The sequence below is a fragment of the Pangasianodon hypophthalmus genome, chromosome 27 (assembly GCF_027358585.1).
Source record: "Pangasianodon hypophthalmus isolate fPanHyp1 chromosome 27, fPanHyp1.pri, whole genome shotgun sequence".
Taxonomy (NCBI): Eukaryota; Metazoa; Chordata; class Actinopteri; order Siluriformes; family Pangasiidae; genus Pangasianodon; species Pangasianodon hypophthalmus.
Genome location: NC_069736.1, coordinates 13,333,179 through 13,355,142, shown reverse-complemented (window position 1 = coordinate 13,355,142; position 21,964 = coordinate 13,333,179). Strand labels below are relative to the sequence as shown.

The 21,964-nt window shown below is 39.5% G+C and overlaps 1 protein-coding gene across 8 annotated transcripts in view; it reads right to left on the bottom strand.

The window, feature by feature from the left end:
• Positions 1-21,964, bottom strand: part of specc1 (sperm antigen with calponin homology and coiled-coil domains 1) — an 88,243-nt gene that overhangs the window by 47,692 nt on the left and 18,587 nt on the right. For 6 of the 8 annotated variants that reach the window (XM_053230608.1, XM_053230610.1, XM_053230612.1 and 3 more), the window contains exons 2-3: positions 17,023-17,227; positions 15,860-15,995 (exon numbers count right to left, since the gene is read on the bottom strand). In XM_053230608.1, the coding sequence (XP_053086583.1) occupies positions 15,860-15,995; positions 17,023-17,193 (307 nt within the window). In that variant the 5' untranslated portion in view covers positions 17,194-17,227. Of the gene's footprint in view, positions 1-7,855; positions 7,895-7,979; positions 10,206-15,859; positions 15,996-17,022; positions 17,228-21,964 lie in introns of those variants that run through there. The other 2 variants (XM_053230613.1, XM_053230615.1) reach the window with 2 other exon arrangements.

Below are 21,964 nucleotides of genomic sequence, written 5' to 3'. Positions count from 1 at the left end.
TTTACTAATCGATTAAAAGGATAACTAGTAGTATGTGATGCACATGCAAGATTTTCAGATTTGCAACAGGCTGGCCACAGAGAAACATGCACAGCAGCTGTTTTGCAGTGAAAATATGTAGATGAACTTTGGCTTTTTTACAAGTGTATTAAATCCAACAGCATGTTTATTTGGCCTCAGCTGAGCAATCAATCTAAGGCTAAACAGATTTTTGGGCATCACGTAATTACCAGATTTGGTGATACTGTGTCAGATTAGTAGATAAAGATAATTGCGACTGCCAAGGGAGACATTTTATTTGTTTGGAGAACCTGAGGACCATATGTGCGATTACTCTCCAACATTCATCAAACTCCATAGTGACACAGTGTGGCTTTTTACTTTTGTAAATCTATGATATTAACAGCGAGTGAGTGTTCATGATGATACTGACAAATGAGCCTAGGTATTCAGGTATTCCAGCCTCACACCTTGACAGGAACCAGTCTCAAAAGTGAACCCAACCTCTTCTCTGGTTTGTGGGATTACAAATCATTATTCTTCTCCGACTGTGCACTATAAAATCAAACAGTACTGGAGTGTGTTGAAAGGACGTTCAGTATGAGCGTCATTGTCCTCACAGAGATGCAGGTGACATTCTTTGTATCTCAACTGACACATTCTGCTCAAGCAAAGAAACACTTGAACCGAAACTTGTGAAAGAAAGGTCTCTTTTTTTTTTAAGACAAGAAGGTATTTGGAGATTTGTCTCACAGTAGACGAAATGTTCTTGGTTGTAGACCAGAATAAATGTACCATTTTAGCACTCAGTAGACAAAAAACAAACCTCAAATAGAACCAGGATACCATTTTGTAACATCCAAAAATATCAGTTGAAAGAATAAATACTTAGTGCAAGGCATCACACATCCATAAACCCTATTAGATGGTGCTTCTTTAATACAGAATACATCCTTTCCCATGAGAACGAAGGACAAGAGAATATATTAACGAGGTTCATGTGATATGACGTAGATGCACTTGAGATGCATGTGATTTTAATCCAAATGGTTTTCCATTCCCATGTCACAGCAGATGGCAATGAAACATTCATTCTGAAATGAATTGGAATTGTGCTGCTTTAAAGTGAAATAACACAGCCTTCCTGACTGTGATTGAACTGGTTTAGAACAACGAATACATGGAATACCAATAAAGTTACCAGGCTCTCTGACAACACTCGTTTAAGTTTCTGAATGGTGGCACAACCTGGTTCTTTAGAGATGTCTGGGCATGGACTAGACAGATTTTTTCTACATGCCAGGACAACATGGTTGTTTTATGGTGATCGTGCTCCGCTTTTATAGGTATTGGCAGGCTTACTGGTTATCATTGTGTTGTTTTTATAACATGGCAACACCCGAAGAAGGCAAAAAATGCTGTAATGGGATTCAGATGCACCAGCGCTGGGTTACATCAGACGTAGACAAACAGGACAAGGGCACATTCAAACACAACACACCTGCCTTGACAAACAGAAGGTATAAAAGAGCTTAATAACTTGGTGAAGTTCAGTGGAGTGAACACTCCCTATATATCCGGTGGAAGGTGTGGGGTCCTGTTGGAGGGTTTGTCTCCACTTTGAAACTGTTTATGCTGACTATGCAGAATTCATTCTGTGTGGCCATATTGTACCAAGGGATGCTGTGTCTGAGTTGTGTCAGTCTCCAATCTATGAGTCTTCAAAGAGAGCTGCTGTCAGTAAGTATTTTGATGAAAAACAGTTCATGTGGAGCATCTCAGAGTTGCTTAACACAACGGAAACCAATATTACCCAGTTGAAACAATCTGTCTTGGTGAGTGCTGAAATGTTTAGCTCTGTGGTGCCATAAAAAAATGACCTGAACCATGATAAGGCACGATCTGTCAAGTCATGGTAATGCAAACAAAGAGCAGTTGCTAGTGTGTGTGATCTGAAAAAAGAAGGAAAATGGTATGAGCGTATAATATAGCCTCCTGTTTGACCTCCTGTTTGCAGGTAATTCATTTGCATACACTACAAAATTCATCACTGTCTATAGTTTCTCAAAGATGTGTGAGAATAAAATTGAGGCATAAATTTCCTCTCACACACACTCACACACCTTCACCCTCATCTAGTCAAACTACAGCTGTGACAACTGATGATATCAAGTCGGACAATTTAAATTTCTGTCGGAAATCATGGTGTCTGCAGCTTTCCTATCGCCAAAAATAAACTGTATTGCATCTTGTAATATGTTTCCTTTAGTCTATTTTGTACCCTATACAAACCTTAACAACCTGCTGTCTAGCTTCAGAGCAGAGCGACAAAACATCATTCTCTGATGCATCTTAGCTTCCATTCTCTGTGCTGCCAAACAGAGGATTTTAAAAATATGAAAATGACCAAGCTGGTTGTTTATCAGGGCTACCCTGCTATACAAGAATTTCAGTTAGTAGTAATTTTAGTAATTTTAGTAGTTTAGTGTAGTTCAAGTAATTTTATAATGAGCTTAGTTACGCCTACTAACGTCACGTTTATTTACAGTCCCAGTCGTGGAAAAAAAAAAATCCACTCAGTAAAAGCTAATGCTAGCAATTGCATCTGCAGCCAACTCATAACCAACTTCCTGTATTTTCCGCTGTAATGATGATAGGACGATGGCATATTACAGACGATCTCACAAGCCTATCATACTATAACACTTTTCTTTTGGTACTCTAATATACTGCATGTTTTATATAACAACCAGCCAATCATGTGGCAGCAGCACAGTGCATAAAATCAGGCTGATGCAGGTCAAGAGCTTCAGTTAATGGTCACATCAAACATCTAGAATAGGGGGAAATGTGATCCCAGTGACTTGTTTGTTAAAGCCAGATGGGCTGGCTTGAGTATTTCAGATCTCCTGATATCCTTCTGGGATTTTCATACACAACAATCTCTAGAGTTTACAAAGAATGGTGTGTAAAACCAAAAACAACCGGTGAGCAGTGGCTCTGAGGGCAGAAACACCTTACTGATGAGAGAGGTCAGATGAGAATGGCTACTGGTTCAAGCTGACAGGAACCCTATGGTAACTCAAATAACCACTCGTGAAATCGTGGTGAGCACAAAAACATCAGAAATGTCAAAAAACCGTTGCCAGCTCTTTTCCCAATCTTCAACCACCTAGTTTCTGTGAGCCTGTATCTTATGGTTTTATGCATTGCAGTGGTGCCACTTGATTGGCTGATTAGATAATTGGATGAAATGAGCAGGTGTACAGGTGATCCTTATAAAGTGGAAGGTAGTGGAGTGTATGTTGATGGTTGTTGTGCCAATTTGTCAAGTCAAATACCTATAAAACCTGAAAATGCTCATAATAAAGAGGTTCTAATTCTGATTCATACAAGTACACTTAAACATAGGGAGATAAAATGAGTGCTTTTGAATAGAAATTATATGTTACATTAAGAAATGCAACAAACTCCCTAATGCTTCAACATTTAGATCTAAAATATGAAGATCAGATCCTGCAAGAACCACAAATATCCAGACCAGAACTCCCATTTCTCTGCCTGTTAAGTAATACAACAAAAACCGTGCTGACATGTAGATGTGATACCCTGGAAAGACGCGTTGTTTCAGTTTGCTACACACACATACAGTGCCAAGCACGCCTTATTGTCCATGTCTTCTTCCAATGAACTGCGTCACTATCACCAAAAGCTCACGCAACACTATCATAACCTTCTTGCAAACATTCCCCCTTCAACAAAATCACTTGGCAGCTGAACTTAGCATTACACAGACTTTCAAACATTCGGGCAACGCGAGCCCAGACACTGCGGACCTCTCCTCAAGCCTTTTTTGAGCATGAAAGAGCAAAACTGCCTGTTTTCTTCTCCCAGTCTGGGTCTCTTCATTCTTCTAACCCACCTCATTGGATAAACATATTAAGAAGCAGCAGGCTGGTATTTTTTTTTGGTATCCAAATAGTCTGTGAACAGACTGATGCACCGTATTCCAGCACTAAGCCAGTCGGGATATCTGCTGAGCATAGGCACTAGTCCATTTCTATACTTCGCTAACTTGCTTTGAAACAAAATCCATCTCATACTTCCACTCACACATAACAACATGAGAACAATAACAGAATCACTTTAATAGGAATGTGCCAAACTATTTCCATGGCTCTGGAGTTTAAAGAATATAGCTTCCAGTGATGTTATTTGATTATGCTGGTCTGGTAAGCTCTCAGATGTGGAACAGGGAAATGATTCATGTTCTTGAAGTGATACAAGGACAAAAGGGGAGCTGCTGTTTCCTGCTAGGGAGGCGTTAAGCCCTCAAAACAACGCAATCCCCCCCACCCTCCACCTCTTTGCTTCCCGCAACATGCAGAGACATTTGAGACAAGGCCAGCCAATGCTCTGGCTATGAGTCAGAGGCCAAAAGTGTAATGGTCAGACAACACTGGAATTTAAAGTCGGCTCGTGTTATTTGAAAGCTGAATTAATTAGACTTGTGTTTCCATGCCATCTTTGTGCCAGAGGTTGTGCTAATTATAGTGAATACTTCACTGAAAAAACTATAACATGTCTAAAAGCTGTATATGAGTGACAAAATTAGAAGGATTCACTTATTGCTTTATTATCAGCTCCAAGTGACAGGACAGATAAAACTCTCAACAATCCCACGTCCCCACTGAAAATTAGACCATTCTGACCTGCCCCCAAGTTATTTTTGTTTGTACCTGTCTATGATATTTTCTAATAAACTTAGCTGATTTTTTTCCCCAAAATATTAGAGATAATCAAGTAAATTAAAGCACAGCAACCACAACCAGAATAAAGTTGAATATGAATGAAAAGCATAAAAAGCATATTGTTTCAAATCTCTGCAATCCATCGTGATCCATTGAATCCTATCAGGTTAACTAATGTTATAATCAGTTCGCATTGCATTATGGAAATAGGGGAAGCTCTGCAATTAGAGTTATTTATTAGCATTACGTGAATCGATTAATGAGACTGCACTATAGATGTTCAGCATGTGCTTATCATGGCTTATTTAAATGCATTTCATGGTAAGAGTCAACACTTCCTCTGAGTGAATAATTGTAATAGTGTAGAATAAATCCCACCACAGTTTAAATGGAGAGGTCACATAGATTTAGCTCTGAGAATCTCTGAGGAATCAAAGCACAGAGCATCCATCGTTCCTGTGTAAAAGCTGCCAAAAAGCCTGTATAGAGCTCTGTGTAAACAGTTTGTGTACATGCTTCTTAGACTCAGCTGTGTTCAACATTACAAACAAAATCATCACCATGTCCAAACAGTGAAATGCACAATGAGTCAAATTGTAATGTAAAATTCACAGAAATACAGTCATCCTTTCAAGAGTTCAGTCTTCATCCTAGAATAAATGAGGGATAGAGGAGTGGGAGTAAACACAGGTTTGGTATCCAGAGATCTGAGCATGTGTGTGTATGTGCGTGTGCTGTTGTGGGGGCTCTGAGGACAGGAAACACATGACAGACAGGTGTGTTTGAGAAGTTAATCCTTGTGTGATCTGAGCTCTCGGACTTCAGAGAAATGACATCACACATCTAGATCAACTGGGCTGCAGTGTCAGAATGATCCACTTTTGGAGAATCCTGTGATTAGAATGAGTGTGCACTTCAAGTCCAATAAAATATTTTTTGGGGATATTTTTACATTCTGGTTTTCTGAGACACATACTGTATGTAAGGCATGAATAGAATGAAAGATGAATATCTGGAAGTTGTGATCTCAATACCATGAATAAATAAGGCAGTGAAAGAAAAATCGAAGCTTAAAAATGTGTTGAATTCAACAAAATCGTCCAGTGAGTAGTGGTTCTGTGGGCAGGAACACCTTGCTGATGAGAGAGGTCAGAGGAGGAGAAGAAGCTGACAGGAAGGCTGTGGTAACTCAAATAGTCACTCTTTACAACCATGGTGAACAGAAAAGCATCTCAGAATGTACAGGTCGAATCTTGAGGCTACAACAGCAGGAGACCTCGTTGCGGTCCACTCCAAGCTAAGAACAGGAATGTGATGCTACAGTGGGCACAGGCTCACCGAAAATGGACAGTTAAAGATTGGACAAATGTCACCAATATGAATGAATTTTGCTGGTGTTTCCACGCCATCTTTGTGCTAGTGGTTGTGCTAATGATAGTGAGTCTGATGCAGTACAAATTCTTCACTGAAAAAAAAATATATGACGTTTTAAAAGCAGTATATGATTGAGAAAATTAGGTGGATTCATTCATTGCTCAGTATCAGTCTGAAGCGACATTTTGTTCAATGAAGTGTTGTCAATGTGATGAATACAATGTTGAAAAGTGCACGTTTTTCATGAAAGAGATCCAGGTACTGTGTAGGGAGTGTAGTGGTGTAGTCACATCTCAATGCTCCATCCATCTCTATTTTAAGAGGGATAAGCTGTCAGCAAATCAGTAAGAAAAATGGAGGAACAGGCTGTGATGATATCAAATGTAAAAAGTGATGTGTATTCTCCTTTTTTGTGTTGTGGCATGTTGGAGGACAAACACACACACACACATATGCATACCTACACATGCTCAGACTTTAACTCTCACTCATACAGTCCAAAAACTTTCAAGGACAATGGAACAGGAGGTGAGAAGGTCACTGATCTATAAAAATCGTGCTCTTTTTTCCTGCCATTTACAGTAATAGGCATGAGAAACCTCAAAATTAGTTATAAACTAAGACTACATAACAATATATAAAACTGCAACACTGAAAACACACACACACACACACACTCTTTATGGCTGATAAGGTCCCTGCAGTGGTCTCGTCTCTCACAGCCGGGCTACACACAGACCACTTCATTCACCTCCTACACACACACACACACACACACAAAGGCTTCATTTTTAAGCCACTCTTTCATTAGACTACAGATTAACACGCTCTCTCTCTCACACACACACACCGCAAAAGCACTCTATCAGCATTCATATAGGAAGCTCCCTACATTGCCTTCGTAATGAAATACCCACGCTAGCAAATCAGATGGGTAAAATGTAAATTGATAAATCTGATTGAACATGCATAGCAAGAAATTATATCTTACCAAGTACAATTTTTTTTAAGGCAAATGAACTAATATTTCTCATTATTAGAAAAGATTAAGCCAATTTCTAGATTATTTTTCACTATTCTATCATGCTTATTTCAACTGTTTATTCCTAGAAAGAAGCAAATTTATCTGCCAATAGAATAAAACAATTTTAAACTTGAAATTAGTAAATATGTCTAAGTAGAGATTAATGTTTATATCTGTTCTATAGTAATCTCATAATGAGAAATATTACAAAAAAATTTCCATTATTCAAGATATCTTGAATTGCTAAGACAGTGTTATGTTTCATCATAAAAAGTCAGTTCAGGTATTTAAAACGATACTTTGAAATGGAAATTAGACAATGCGTTTTATTTTCAGGCTTGATAGCGGCAAATAAGAAAATGTCTCTAGTGATGCAAACTCCTATGGCATACACACACACACACACACACACATGGACATATTTCCCTTTCTCTCTGATATCTCAGATATATTTCCAAGTCCTAATAAATGGGAGTAAACAAGATAACCTTGTCAATCCGTCTTTCGGTGAACGTACCTGTTATTAACAGTAGGAGTGTTCGGACTGTTAGTATTATTCCAGTCATATTTAGTTTCGCGTGAGGCTGTGTAATGAGCATCTGAGTGTGTGTGCACACAATGGGATGAAGAAAAAAAACAACTTATCATGTCTGTGAAATATAATAGGCTGTCGATACTTGAAACAACCCAGAGGCTGTACATATACCTGCACAATATTCTTTGGGAAAGTAAGAGACAGCGAGGTCTGAAATGGAAAACAAACAAGGAAAGAGAGAATCAGAGTAGAGTACGAAAGACAAAGACACAAATATATAGCAATTTTCTCAGACCTGACTCTGGCTCCTCTGCTCTGCCTGCGTGGTTCCCCATGGCTACGTCTGTTCACAGAGATCAGCTCCACTCGTCTATCTCTCCACACACACACACACACACACACACACACACACACACACGCAATATGCACTAATCCATCAGAGAGCAAACACAGTCCCGGGCAGACGTCCTGAACTGGTCGTGCACGCGATTACCACACACGTGCTGTAGAGGAAGCGGTTATCAGATGCTTCTTGCTTTATTGTTCTGTTTCCTCTCTGCTGTCCGGCTGTCACTGAGAGCTCTGAGCAAAATTCCTACATCCAGAGTAAGTCTCTCTCTCTCTCTCTCTCTCTCTCTCTCTCATGACATGGTGAGGCAGCAGCAGTGTTGTGACTGTTTCATTAGACGTGCACACGCACACAGCGGTACACAATGGGAGTGGCTTTCCGCTGTCAGAGCCACACACATGCACACACACACACACTCTCCCTCTCTTATTTTACCTCTCTCTGCTGGCTTCAGCCTGAGGTCAGTCAGTCCATCCTGGAGCTGATCCTTTTAAGTCACTGTTCTCCGCCTTTCTCCATTCTCCTTTCCCCGCAGTCTTCGTCTCTTAACTCTCACTGTCCTGTTTACTTTCCTAAACTTTTTTTTTCTCAAGACGGAGGGGGTGAGAAGAGAGTGATGGAAAGGCATGAAGTGAAAGAGAGGAGGGAAGGTGGGGGGTGGTTTCTATTTGTCTTTCTGTCAGGCCCTGATGGTGGATCGTTCTCTTTTCTTCCTCCAAATGTGAACTGTCCTGACCTCATCCATCCATTCTGCTGAGGAGGCAGTCTGGTTGATTAGGCTGGTCTTTGGCATGCTCACTTTCTTCTGTCTACACACACATACACACACAAGCACAGTGCACCGCGGTGTTTTCATGGCGGCCAAGAAAGGAAAAGAGGAGCCTGTTAGTTACAGCGCACGTCTGTATTGCCATCCTTGTGGCATACTCTCAGCCCGAGAGATGTTCTTGCCATCTTGCCCTTCCTCATTCAGAATGCATGTGAGTGAAATATTAATGTGCATAAAAGCCACAAAATAAATCAAGCTGAAGGTAAACGGATGTGTCATCTCTGCTTGAAATAGCTCTTCCCTTGAGAATGAGAGAAGAGCAGTTCTCTCCACATTGCCTTTTCTTTTTTTTCAACCAAATTCTGTTTTCATATTTCCACTTTCTTTATTTACGTCTCTTTATTAAGTGCATTCTCAGTTCCATCCTTTGTTATTAAAATGTGCCAGGTTCTGCTTTTTGGCAAAGCTCTTTGTTTAATCCAATTAAGGCTGTGCAAGTATGCTGGCTTTATTTGAAAACAGCAAAGTGCCGCTGCCTCTGTCTGCATAACATCCGTCCCTGTTTTCTTTTTCTCATTTGCTCATGATTATCCCTCTCCCCCTTCCTTAGTTTCTCTCTGTCAGTCACTTTGCTCATTTACTGGAGCCCTTTAAAAATAAACACTAACAGCAAAATCCCTTCAAGTACACTGCAAATTACTCGACATCCTAAAAGGACCTGGATCGACTTTTCTACAAACAAAGACGAAACTGATCGCAGTCCAGCCATATCTTTCAAACTCTAACCTTGTTAATCAGGCCAGAGAATGAGTGAATGCCTGTTACTGCTTTCTAGATCAGAGATAAGCCTGTGTTTGACTGACAACCTCTGAGAGTGCGCCAAGGGCTACATCATTAATTGCGTGTGTCTTTCAGTGCCATTTGTTTGTGTGTATAATTGTTTTTGTAAGCTTGTGCACAGACGTGAAAGCACATGCGACATTTGTTTGTATGATCAGTAAACACCTTTCCAGTATGTGCCTTTGTCAATGCTGATTTTTGCATCACTGTATGGTACATACACATACGGTACAACACAATTAACAGACACTGTTAGCTTGATGCATTCATTCACTGAGGGACTACACATTCACCAGACCCTCCGAGATGAGATTTCCCATCATCCCTGAACAGATATCACAACCACCGTCATCCTGTTCTGCATCCTTCTTGTTAGCCACTATGCCAGAACAACACTGACAAACACTCCTTCTATTATTAGATGAAGAAGCACTCAGTTTCATTTTGTTTGGGCTGCAACTGTGACTGGATGCTCAGAATGCATTAATCAGTATTAATCTTTAAGGTCAACCCATAGGGCAAGTTGCCATGATGTGGCATTTATCCAGCTAAAAATGCAGCACATAAAGTTTTTTTTTTTTTTTTAATAACTTTGTTTACGCTCTATTACTGGCCATTAGCAGGTTGTGAATCCAGTCCAACTTGTTCAACTAATTTCTCCAGGCTGAGGAATTGCCATATTCTAACAGCTGACAAATATTGACAAACAAGACAAGTAGCAAAGTGTTAACATGACAGTGAAAAAACCGGCATAAACCCTGAAACGAGCAGGAAGGTGACTACTCTCATAGTACCTAATGCCTAATAGTAATAGTTATGGCATTAAGGATCGATGATCAGTATATCCTATTTACTCATCAGAAACACTGAGTAGTTCACAGTTGCTCCACAGTCTCGACAACAGCACACTAACCTCCTTGAAATGAAATCTCTGTGGATGATCCTGTAAAATATTCAGGAAGCCCTAACTGGGTTCCACATAGTAGTGCAGACCAACAACACCATGATGGTATTTTAGATCAACCACAAGGGGGCACAAAATTGCAAGAGATGGTGAGGTCCGTCAAGCAAGCTCAGGAAGGAGGCAGATGAAGAGCTGTCTTAAGAGCTAACTATCTATCAGATAGCAGCTGTGCTGCCACAGCAGTCTTGTGCCCAGGGACTAGCAATTTGACAAGGAGATATTTCAGTTAATGTGGAAGACCTGCAGCAGAGCAGAAGTGAATCTGTTTGCAAACAGACAGATAATTCTCTTTCCAGTGTAATTCAGAGCAGAGACAAAAGATTTGGGCCAGATATGTTGGGCCAGGGATGACACGGCAATGTATCTGTCAGACTATAGAGCCAGTGTGTTGATATCCCCATTCTGGCCACAGCTCAACCCATTGCTAATGTTATTGCAAGGGTCTCAGCCTTGGTCCCTGATGAACTGGTCACTGTAGCACAGAAGACCTTGAAATTAAGGGTCTGTTCCTGAGAGTGATCCCAGCATAATGGCATGTTTGAAAAAAGGGTCAGACGAGTTCTTATGGGTGTGTTCTACAGCTCTTCTACACCCTGGTTGTACACAAGCATGTGGATGGGAATTATGCCTAGAGTCTCACCCCATAGTGTTTCTCACTATGGAGTGAAACACTGGGCATAGATCACTTTCTTGCATGTTGTTTTGCAGATTTGACTCAAATTACTCTTTTGAGTCTACCCTACAGGTGTACATGGCAGCATTGTCTGCACACCAAGGATAGCTTGATAGTTTGCCACTGGGAATGCATACTAGTCAAAACTTTTCTTCAGGTTGCAGAATGTCTCCAAACTCCTTGTGAATAGATGGTCTAACAGTGGAATCTGGAATGGTACTAAGCAGGTTGTGGTTCATGTTAGAAACAACAGAACTCTTTTTTTTTTTTTTTTTGAAGAAGTAGTAGTAGTTCATTTCTTCACATATTCCAGCTTGTTAGGAAGCTGGGGTCAGAGCACAGAGTTAGCCATGATACAGCACTCGTCTAGCAGAAAGGGTTAAGAGCCTTGTTCAAGGGCCCAACAGTGATAGCCTGTCAGTGCTGGGGCTTGAACTCCCTGCCCTTTTGATCAGCAACCCAGACCCTTTACTGAGCTACCACTGCCCCTAAAACAAAAATATGGTCACTCTTCAGGATTTTGCTGGCCATCATTTTGAACAGATGGTGAAGTGTGTGCACTATTGGTCATCACTGTCATGGTGGGGCCGAACCCAGCATTCCTGTAAGATACTGTTGCTACAGTATATTAATAAACATATCTACCTATCTACTCTTTCAAGGTCAGCCATATTTCCTGTGAGGGTTCTCAAAAGCTACGTGTCATGTCCGTGTCTGCTGCTCCCATGATCCTCAATCTACACCTCATTTCATATGTAAGGATAGGAGGTCTTGTATATAAATATTCGGCCTGTCAGTCTAAAGATGCAATTATTTACCAATTAATTTTTCTAAAACAAAACTACTAATACATTTGGCTTGCTCAGTTATTTCACACTGGAGAAATAAAAAAAAAAAAGACACATCAAGACACATCAAGATACTTCATCTGAGGAATACACTGTGCTAGGGCATTTTCTTTCTTTTCCTTTCTACTGTCATAATATAAAAAATTTGCCCCACACAAAGTGACAAACTCATGTCAAACAAATGTTCAGTGTTACTGTGGCACAACAGTTGCTGCCATTTTAAACAAATCACATTAAATGATGCTGTTTCAAGACATAAAAAAGATACAGACTTATGATCTGATGGATATTGGACCTTTTACTGTGTATCACACTGATGGAGTATTTACTCATAAAGCCCTGGGAGTCGTCTTGTTTATCACTCTGCAATGGTCTGAATTGGATCTACACTATCATCATAATTCTAACCTACCATCATAAAATTTCACTACTGAAGATAAAATGAAACCCTTTCACTTTAAAGAGATTATATTTAGAGATTACATTTAGAGATGCCGCTGAAAGGAGCCAGATTTATCTCGTTTGTAAACAGTGGTGTGTAACGCAGCAGCACCTACAGCAGCTGGGATGGGACCATGTGGTATTTATGCATGACTGGCAGCTGTACTAAGTCATGTGTTTAATGGGATCATGCCGCTTGTCCACCTATCATCTGAGCTGTCAGACCTGATTATGGCATTCGCATAGTCTAAATATGCAGTGCAGTTTCGCTCCAATAAACTTAGCAGCGTATGTATTAATGTCCCCTTATTTTTCCAAATGGAAAAAAGCTCTTTTTGTAAGAAAGAAAAAAAAAAAACAAAAAACAAGATACTATGCTTTTACATGCAGCTTAATCCTTCCTCTGAGTAAAAAAAAAATCACTATCAATTAACTCCTAATTTACAGCATCAAGATCACTTGTTCACTGATTTCAGTTCCCTCTGAAGCATCATCATATTACACTAAATTTAAACGTAGCACAGAGATCAACAAAGTAAATGACACATATGAGCTTCATGAAGAACATCGATGAGAATCCAAAGGAAATACACCACAAACTGTTTACTGTAAGCTTCATCTGTTTACACAGAGCAGTGCCAGACAAATTGCTGGCCTGGGCTTAACTGTAAGGTGTGTTTACAACATAAAAGTGTCTTCATTTCAAACTTGAGTCTAGACACTGTTTATGTTGACTCAGAAACAAATCAGTTTAATCTACACACAACTGTACACACAATTTTGGCGAATGCTGCATGAATGCTCTGTTCTTAAATAAGCTTAATAAATCGGTGACTTATAAAATGTGCACAAACATCAATAAATGCTCTGTCATGAGCATATAAATGCTTTATTTTCTAAATAGTAGATGTTTTTTCAAGTTAAATATCAGAGCAAATGCTAAAGCCTAATGGTTTAGCCATTAATCTGAAGTGGGTTGAGCCAACATTTTGAACTGTATAGTATGCTGGGTTTTGATAAGCACATCCAGTAAAATGGCTGGTAATGCATGAGGTGTTATTATAAGAGCAACAGGTATTAAATGAGCAATGTTCTTAACTGTTCGCACACCCACCAAGCCAGACCAATTCATTCAATGCACTCATCGTCACCTGAGGTCAAACCAAAAACACGATAATGATTAAGAGTGTAAAACTGCTTGTTTGACTATAATATTCAGTTCCACTGAGGTTTTGGTGTTTAGATACAGTGCAAAAGCCTGCATTTGTTCTCTAAAATAAATTATTATAATATAAAAGCTCAAACAAACAAAGAAAAATTGTGTTAGAAGTTAGAAAAGAGCACAAAATGGACTGGCTGGGAGCGGCCTGAGGACTGTTCGGGAAAACACTGACATTCAAAGTACAAAGTTGTCATTGCTGTGTAATTAACTTTGGCCTCCATCACCTAGACACGCACACGGGTGGAAGATGTACACACAGAGGTGTAACACTGTAACCCACGCAAAGCGACAAACAAAAACCATAAGCAAACTGCCCAAGGTCGCTGTTGCTCTAAAGGGTTTCCAACAGGCTTCACATTTACAAAAACAAACCTTTTCATTGGAGCTTTTGTTCTCCTATCGTAAAAAAAAGGATTGTGTAAAAAAAAAAAAAAAAAAAAAAAAAAGAAAGAAAGAAAGAAAGAGAGAAAAATATGCTTGTGAGGACCAGGCAAACAGCCTCACAATCAAATTCTCATGTATTACTGTAATTATAGCAGCATTTGGTCTTTGCAAAGTGCTGAAACATGCCTACGCACACACCTGCAAGCATACACTCTCGCAACGAGAGAATAATTAGAATGAAAGCATGCACTGATCAAAGACATCCTCCGCTTTCTGTTTCCATGAGTTAATGTTGGAAACAAAGTCCTGCTTTCCACAATGAATTGAACTGAGTGCACAAACAAATAAACCCACTGATGCTTAATGGACAGCAGGTCCAAAAATGACGTCCAAGAAAAACATCTTCAAACAGCTGCAGGGACGTTATCACAGGCTGTGGCGCGTGCTGTGTAGTAACATCAGACAAGGCAAACCAAAAATATGAAGATGTCTCCCTCTAGTGGTGAACACATGCAAGTTTCGTTTTTGACCCTTTAAGAGGTAAAACCAAAACAAAACACCCTACCATGAGAATATTAGAATAAAAAAATGTCAGGAATGTCATAAATGTTAAGATATGCTGTGACACATAGCAGAAGATGAGGTCACATGGAGCTGTTAAAGCCACACAGGAAATGTCACATAGCACAGTGCTGGGGATGTGTAATGATGCCCGTGACATGATCGTGATGCAAAAATGTAATGATATACGTTGTGAAAATGTGCGATTCACATTCTGTATATGAGCATTCTATTAATTATGCATCTAATGCAACTGCAGTGTTTGAACAACAGAGGTCCCAATCTGTGTAACCCATGGAGTTAATATATAATGAGCGCTGGGTCCAATAGCTCTGGACCACAACGGCTGACATGCGTTATACATTATACATTATACGGTTACACAATCCTGTTACAACGGTTTAAAAGAGCTCTTCAGTAGCTTTCATGCGACACGCTTATGCAATCTACAGTGTTGAGAAAGAGGCCGCGGACGTTGGGCATTTTAGCCGACTTTGCTCTATTTCCAGTTAAAATGATGCCTCAGGCGCTGCTACAGGAAATTTTTTTGAAAGAATTTATAAATGAATGTATTTATTTTTAAGATATGGTGTAGTACATTTTGTTATTAATATTATTAATTTTATTTATTTCGTTTTATACAGACAAAAATGCACATTGTTTTGCATTGCTTATGATTCACAAATTAAAAAAAAGGAGTCTTTTCAGTCATAATTTTTCTTCATTCAAATTTTGTTCAAAACGTTCTGAAAAACGAATTGAATCGAATCGTGATTCAGCTAGTATCATAATTCAAATCAAATCATGACCAGAGTGTATCGTTACACACCCTAGTGTGTGCTGAAGATAACTACAGGGTTGGCTTCTATATGTGATATCTTGTATTTGATTGAATTTTCACTTGATTTCTGTTATTTTCAAATTATTTAAATGTTTTATTTCATATAGTATTTGTCTTCAATCACAGAGCAAACTGTAGAAAATTGTAAAGAACATTTGTGCAGGTGGATCCAAACTTTTCATAGTTACTGTATACTATATAGAAGCTTGCATATAAGAAAAATGTTGAATACTGCCTGTATGTGTGTGAGGAAGCGTGCTTACAGTACTTTAAGCTTTCCTACCAGTCAGGCTGTGTGGTCTGTTGTCTGCCAGCTCAGAAATGGCTCCAGTAGTGACTGTCTTCTTCAGACGTGACACTGGAGCTGCCGGTCCCAGAGCAGGCTTGGCCAGAGCATCATCGCTGCTCGCCCGCTTCAGCTACACACACAAACACACACAGAGTCACAAATAGACACACATACACAAGGAGTCACAAACATACCTCTGTCATGTTGCTATAGACATATTTAATATTACTGTTTTTTTGGTTAAACGTGTGCAGCCCCATCTCTAATTCTTATGTTCTGTTCAAGCCTTATGATTTATAATCCCACTACCCAGCAGCCCCAGAAGAGGATGGGTTGTGTTCTGGGCCAGGTTCCTTTCAAGGTTTCTCCCTAAAGGAGTTTTTCCTGTAACTCACTCATTGGTTTGAACTCTGACTTTATGGATTTTGGATCTAAATACAAACCTACATTTGAATTTCGGTAAAGCTGCTTTGTGGCAATGTCTGTCATAAAATCGCTTTACAAATCAAACTGAACTGAAACGAATTCTAGCTGTAATAGCTGTACTGGCTCAGCTCAAGGTCAGGGTGAACACAGCCGGCAGCCATTTTTAATCTTCGAGATTGCAGGCAGCCGTCAAACACAATTCATAAAGTAACTATGGATTCACTCACAACTACACGTTGCAGTCTGTCTTGCCTGTCAGACGTCCTAGTTTTTTACTGCCACACTGTATAAACGATCCTGCATTAAATCAGCTACGGCATCGGGTAGACTCTACACTCTTCTATATTCTTACCCACATATATAATTTGCTTTCTTCCTCCACTCCTCCCTCTTCATTCATTCTCTCTCTAGCAGTTCTTAATTCTTTTGACTATGGCTGAATTTCCAATTACATGCTCATCAATAATGGATATTCTCCTTCCCTGTTAGAGAGACTTGGCTTGTGCCTTATACAGTGTCACAATTTTTCAAATGGGACTCTGATAAGCATGAAAAATATTTTTTACATAAAATAACATTTTACATTTGTACTGATATATAAATCGACGAGACGGCTTGGGTCTTGCAGACATTAGTAAATAGTGAACAGAGAATGGGGGTTGAAGCAGTTAAGTATTGCTCCACACACAGTCTGCATTATGACCCTTATGTGCGTTTCTCAGATTTCTCACCCGGCTGAGACGCAGGTCAGAGGCAATGGTGCTGGACGATCGGGACGTCTTCATCATTGTGGAACCGCTGCTGCTGGAGGTGCTTGTGTGACCGATGGAAGACGGCAGCCGGCCCCGCTCTGGAGCTCCCGTCTTGGGCAGCGCCACCTTGGTGGAGCCCCCTCTCAACATGGTTCTATCCGTTTACTGCTGTTCCTCACTCGGGCTGTGAACACAGAGAAGTAACAAACTGTATTTAGACATAGAGACATGAAAAAAACAGAAAACAATTAGCATATAAAAATTACAAATAAAACTGCACATCCCAAAAACAATGGAGAGAGAAACGGAAACAGACAGAGAAACACTATTAAAATAAGGAATAGAAAATAAGAAATAAAGTAGGGAGGAAGTGAAATAACAAGAGGGGAGTTAGGGAAGAGTGCTAAAAAGAGAAATGGGTCTACATCTGTATCAGTGACTCCTATCAGTGACACAATTACTGGGACCCACACACCCGCTCAACGTCAGTGTGGAAGGCTTACACAAAAGGATATAAAACGGAGACTTTTTCTGTCAGTGTTGGTGATGCTCACACTTTTCACAACAAGCCTAACTACACCTCATAATGTGAAACTGATCCCTGCAGGGATCCAATATGGCTACTACAACATTACAGTTATCCTAAAAGACCGAAACATTGGGAACACAGGACACATTAGTGCACTTAGGGAAGGTAATGTGAGAAAAGTGGACAGCCAGTTATTCTCTGGAGAGGCGTAAGTGCTCTTTACTACAGAGACGCAATAGACTGGAGAGTAAAGAGGGGGAAAGTGTGTACTCATTGGTCTCATTGATTTGGCTGATGGTGGGGTGAAAAGGTACGCAGACCCGGCTAGTAACATCATCTCTAGAGACGTGAGGTTGAGAGTCTAGGAAAATGCACTAGCGCACTGACTGAGTGTCAGAGGTTATTCAAGTCTATATTCTAGGATGCAGGATGCTTCGATTTCCATGATGAAGTCTGCACTGACAGAACTGTGAAATTAAAACATCTGATATAAATACATTCTGCATATATCTGAAAGTTATTTTTTTTTGCTAAGCATTAAACATTTTGAGCAATTTATGCTTAGAATATGTGCTTACATTTTAGTGCTTTTTAAGCAGCTACTGTTATGTCATGCTGCATTTTGACTACTGTTCAAAGCACAATACAAATAAAATTAAATCATATTGAATCCTGCGGTAGTGTGTGTTTTCTGTACACGTCACAGTGTGTACATCTTGATGCTCACCTACATGTCAGTAAAATGTGGATGGTCGTTGTAGCTTAGCTGCTCATGCTAATAACTAAGCACTGTGCTTCGCCAGGTTTAAATGAAACTTGAAAATCGTTTTCTTTCCTGTTAAAAACAGTAATGATAATATGTACTTCATTTTATATCATTTTGTTACACAAATACTCAAATTTTTGATATTACAGAAGATTGCATGACCAAATACATACACGCGCACACACACACACACACACACACACAGCCCTACTTCACCTCAGGTCAAAGTGGTGAGGAGGTACGCTGCTCCATTAGTCATGAGTGTCTCTGTAATAGAGAGAGCCTCGAATATAACTGTTATAAAGTGAAGAGGGCTACTGGTGCTCTGAGTCACAGAGGGAGGGAGGGGAGAGAGAGAGAGAGAGAGAGAGAGAGAGAGAGAGAGAGAGAGAGATCACACACAACCTTGGTGTAGTTCTGGACAACCATTATTCTCACACTGCTAGCCTGACTTGGTCATTTAAGTTTCTCGTTTAAAACATCAGAAGCATCTGACCATTTCGCCCCGCAGGTCACCCAGGTGCTTGTTCAGTCGCTTATCATCTCTAGATTGGACTACTGTAACTCACTCCACACATATTTTCCTCTGCATGCCTTCTGACTCCTGTAACTTATCCAGAACTCAAACACATAGCTTGTTCTCCATCCACTTCCATCGCTGCGTTTCCTCCTCCGGGCCTCATCACTGTTCTCCTAACACTCAAAGCCAAAAACAGCCACTAATTATCAAGTGACCTATCAACAGCTACTACGTATTTTACGTATCAAACATGACCCTTCATCTCTCGTGACACAAGGAAGACACGCGTCAATACTCTTCTATCCTGGCACTCAGGTGATGGAATGAATTTCTCTGAACCTGACTCTCTGAACCTCTGAGTCATTGACTGTCTTCAAACACAGACGGAAAACCCACCTCCACTAAACACTCAAACAAGCTCTAAATTCAGAAAGACTGTGGAAAACAGACAAATAAATATGTAAGACCTCTCTTCATTACTGTATAAAACTTGTTATGTGAACTCCTCTCTAACAGGTTTTTAGCTTAATAGTGTTCTAGCACCCTAAGGATATGTTTTATGATGGAGACTTCTTTTAAGTAGCTCTGGATAAGGATGTCTGCTAAATGCTGTAAATCTAGATGTACTCTATTTTTCTGTATTTTCACAATATCTTTTTAATAAACTGATTTATGGATACCATCCTCTGAACATTAATTGTCTATATAATGTATATCCATGTACCCTACAATACATTGTACTTAAACGGTGGAACGTATTGACAACATATTACATGTGGGCTGAAGAAAAAAATAGAGACAAGACCATATGCAGTGAAACAGGCCTATACTTCCTGTCTGAAGCTTAACATCACTCTCTGTCCAATGAAGAAGACTGAAATTTCTCCCAAAAATGTTATACTCTGCCACCTCAGGGTATCGTTAACGATGACTCACAAGAGCAATGTTGTCTAGTGAAAATTAAAGTCACAGAACCCATCTGTCATGGAAGTCTCATCCTAGCTTGTCTGCTAAGTAAAGGTTATATGAATGTCTCTTTACAGACCACAATCCTGGCACCTGACTTTCACATGTTTTACAAAAAAATAGTTATCCAATTATCCAAGATTGTAACTAACACAATGTAAACATCGACTACTAATGCTTGGAAACTGTAAAACATTTCCTAGACACCTGACCATTACATGCATAGGTGCTTTTTTGAACATTCCAGTCCAGATTTAGTCTTCCCTTTGCTGTTATAGTAACCTCAACTCTTCTGAGAAGGCTTTCCACTAGATTTTGGAGTGTGGCTGTGAGGATTTGTGCTCATTCAGCCACAAGAGCATTAGTGAGGTCAAGCACTGATGTTGGGTGAGGAGGCCTGGGGCAGAGTCGGCAGTCCGGTTCATGCCGAAGGTAAAATCGTCTATAATGGTGGAAATGTATTCAAGTTTCTTCATCTGTCAAAGTTTTTTTTACTTGGGAAAAAAAAAATCTATTAAGTCTGAAAAAAAACACAATGTGCTCAACTTACGTTCAGTAGTTACCATCAAAACAGAGTGTAGAGTTCAGTTTGGTCAACGTTGCAAAACCATCATGTGCTGTGTACCTCAGGGGAAGCACAAATTGTAGCTTCCAAAGGCTGTAGTTGTGCTATATTGAGACGCTAGTCGCCATGGCACCCTGTGGGTTGCAACATTCTGAGCACTTTTTTTGAAAGCTAAAAAAAAAAAAAAAATCTTCCACAGGTTCATTTGCACACCCCCGTGTAAAAATTACATTACACTTTTAAATAATATTTTGTGCATTCTGGCCTATATTAGAGGCATCTGTTGTAATAATAATAATGTAACAAAACAATCAATATATCAGTATATACTTAATTATATATAGAAATATATAAACTATTTTTCTGATATTTGCTAATTATCATGTCCCTATGACAGTGATATGCAGTCAATATATACAGTAGATATATAGATATAGTCTGTACACTTATGATAAAGACTATTTCCGACACACAAAGGAGAGATAAAGTCAACAGAATGTCATTCGAAACTTTCTGTAAACACTGCTATTGATGCTTATAATAAGTATTACATTTATATATGTAAGATCACTGTGTATTTCATCAGTGCCAATGTTTCCCACACGTAGGTTATAATTGGATGGCATGCCCAGGTATATTTACAACCACCCATGTATACTTTTTTTGCTAAATTTACAGATTAATCAATTCCAAGAAAACAATGAGTATATAGTAGAACCCAACCAATGTATAGATTGCTCATTAAAGAAGCCACAATCTTAAAGCTGCTGATTGTAACTTTTGCCAGTGACACACAATTTAAGTTTTGGTAGTAATGTAATCGGTAATGTTAAGTTCACATATGTGATATTGGTTATGGCGTGTGTATCAGGCAACCGCTTTGAGTTAAAACAGTGGCTTTTGTAGGTCAGCAATTTTGTGTCAACAATCTCAAATCAAAATCTCAAAATGGGGCTCCCGAGTGGCACAACAGAAAAGCATTCGCATTATCATCAAAAGATGATATCTTTTCAAGTTTATATTAGACGATGCCACTGCAAAATTGACCATGCTCTCTGGATGGGAGGTCAATCATGGCGACAATCACAGCGATATTAGCCAGCCAGAGATGTCTGTGAGCTCATGTATGTGGAAGAGGGCAGATAGCATTATCCTCTGAGTGTGTTACGCTGCCCTGTGAAGCAGCAGGAGCAGCAGTTTGAAAAAGATACAGTTAAATGGTTTCACGTGTCTCAGAGGAAATGCGTGTTAGTCTTCGCTCTCTCTGGTTGGTAGCTGTTGTGTGATAGGTGGAAATTGGCAGTATTGGTGTGTGTAAAGCATTCATTCATTCATTAACTTAGAGAGCACATCCCTGTTAGACCATTATAGATATTTAAACTCAACTAATATAATATGTGGGCATGTTCACACTCCTTTCTCACTCTTTATCGAGAGTCATGCATCATTCAGACTGAAACACATACCATAAGAATCGTCAAATCTGATGTTTTCCAGAGATATTTCACTGTTGCTGTGTGACAAAATACCAGCGTGAAAAAGCCAGTTTAGCACATTTTCTTACAATTTTACTTA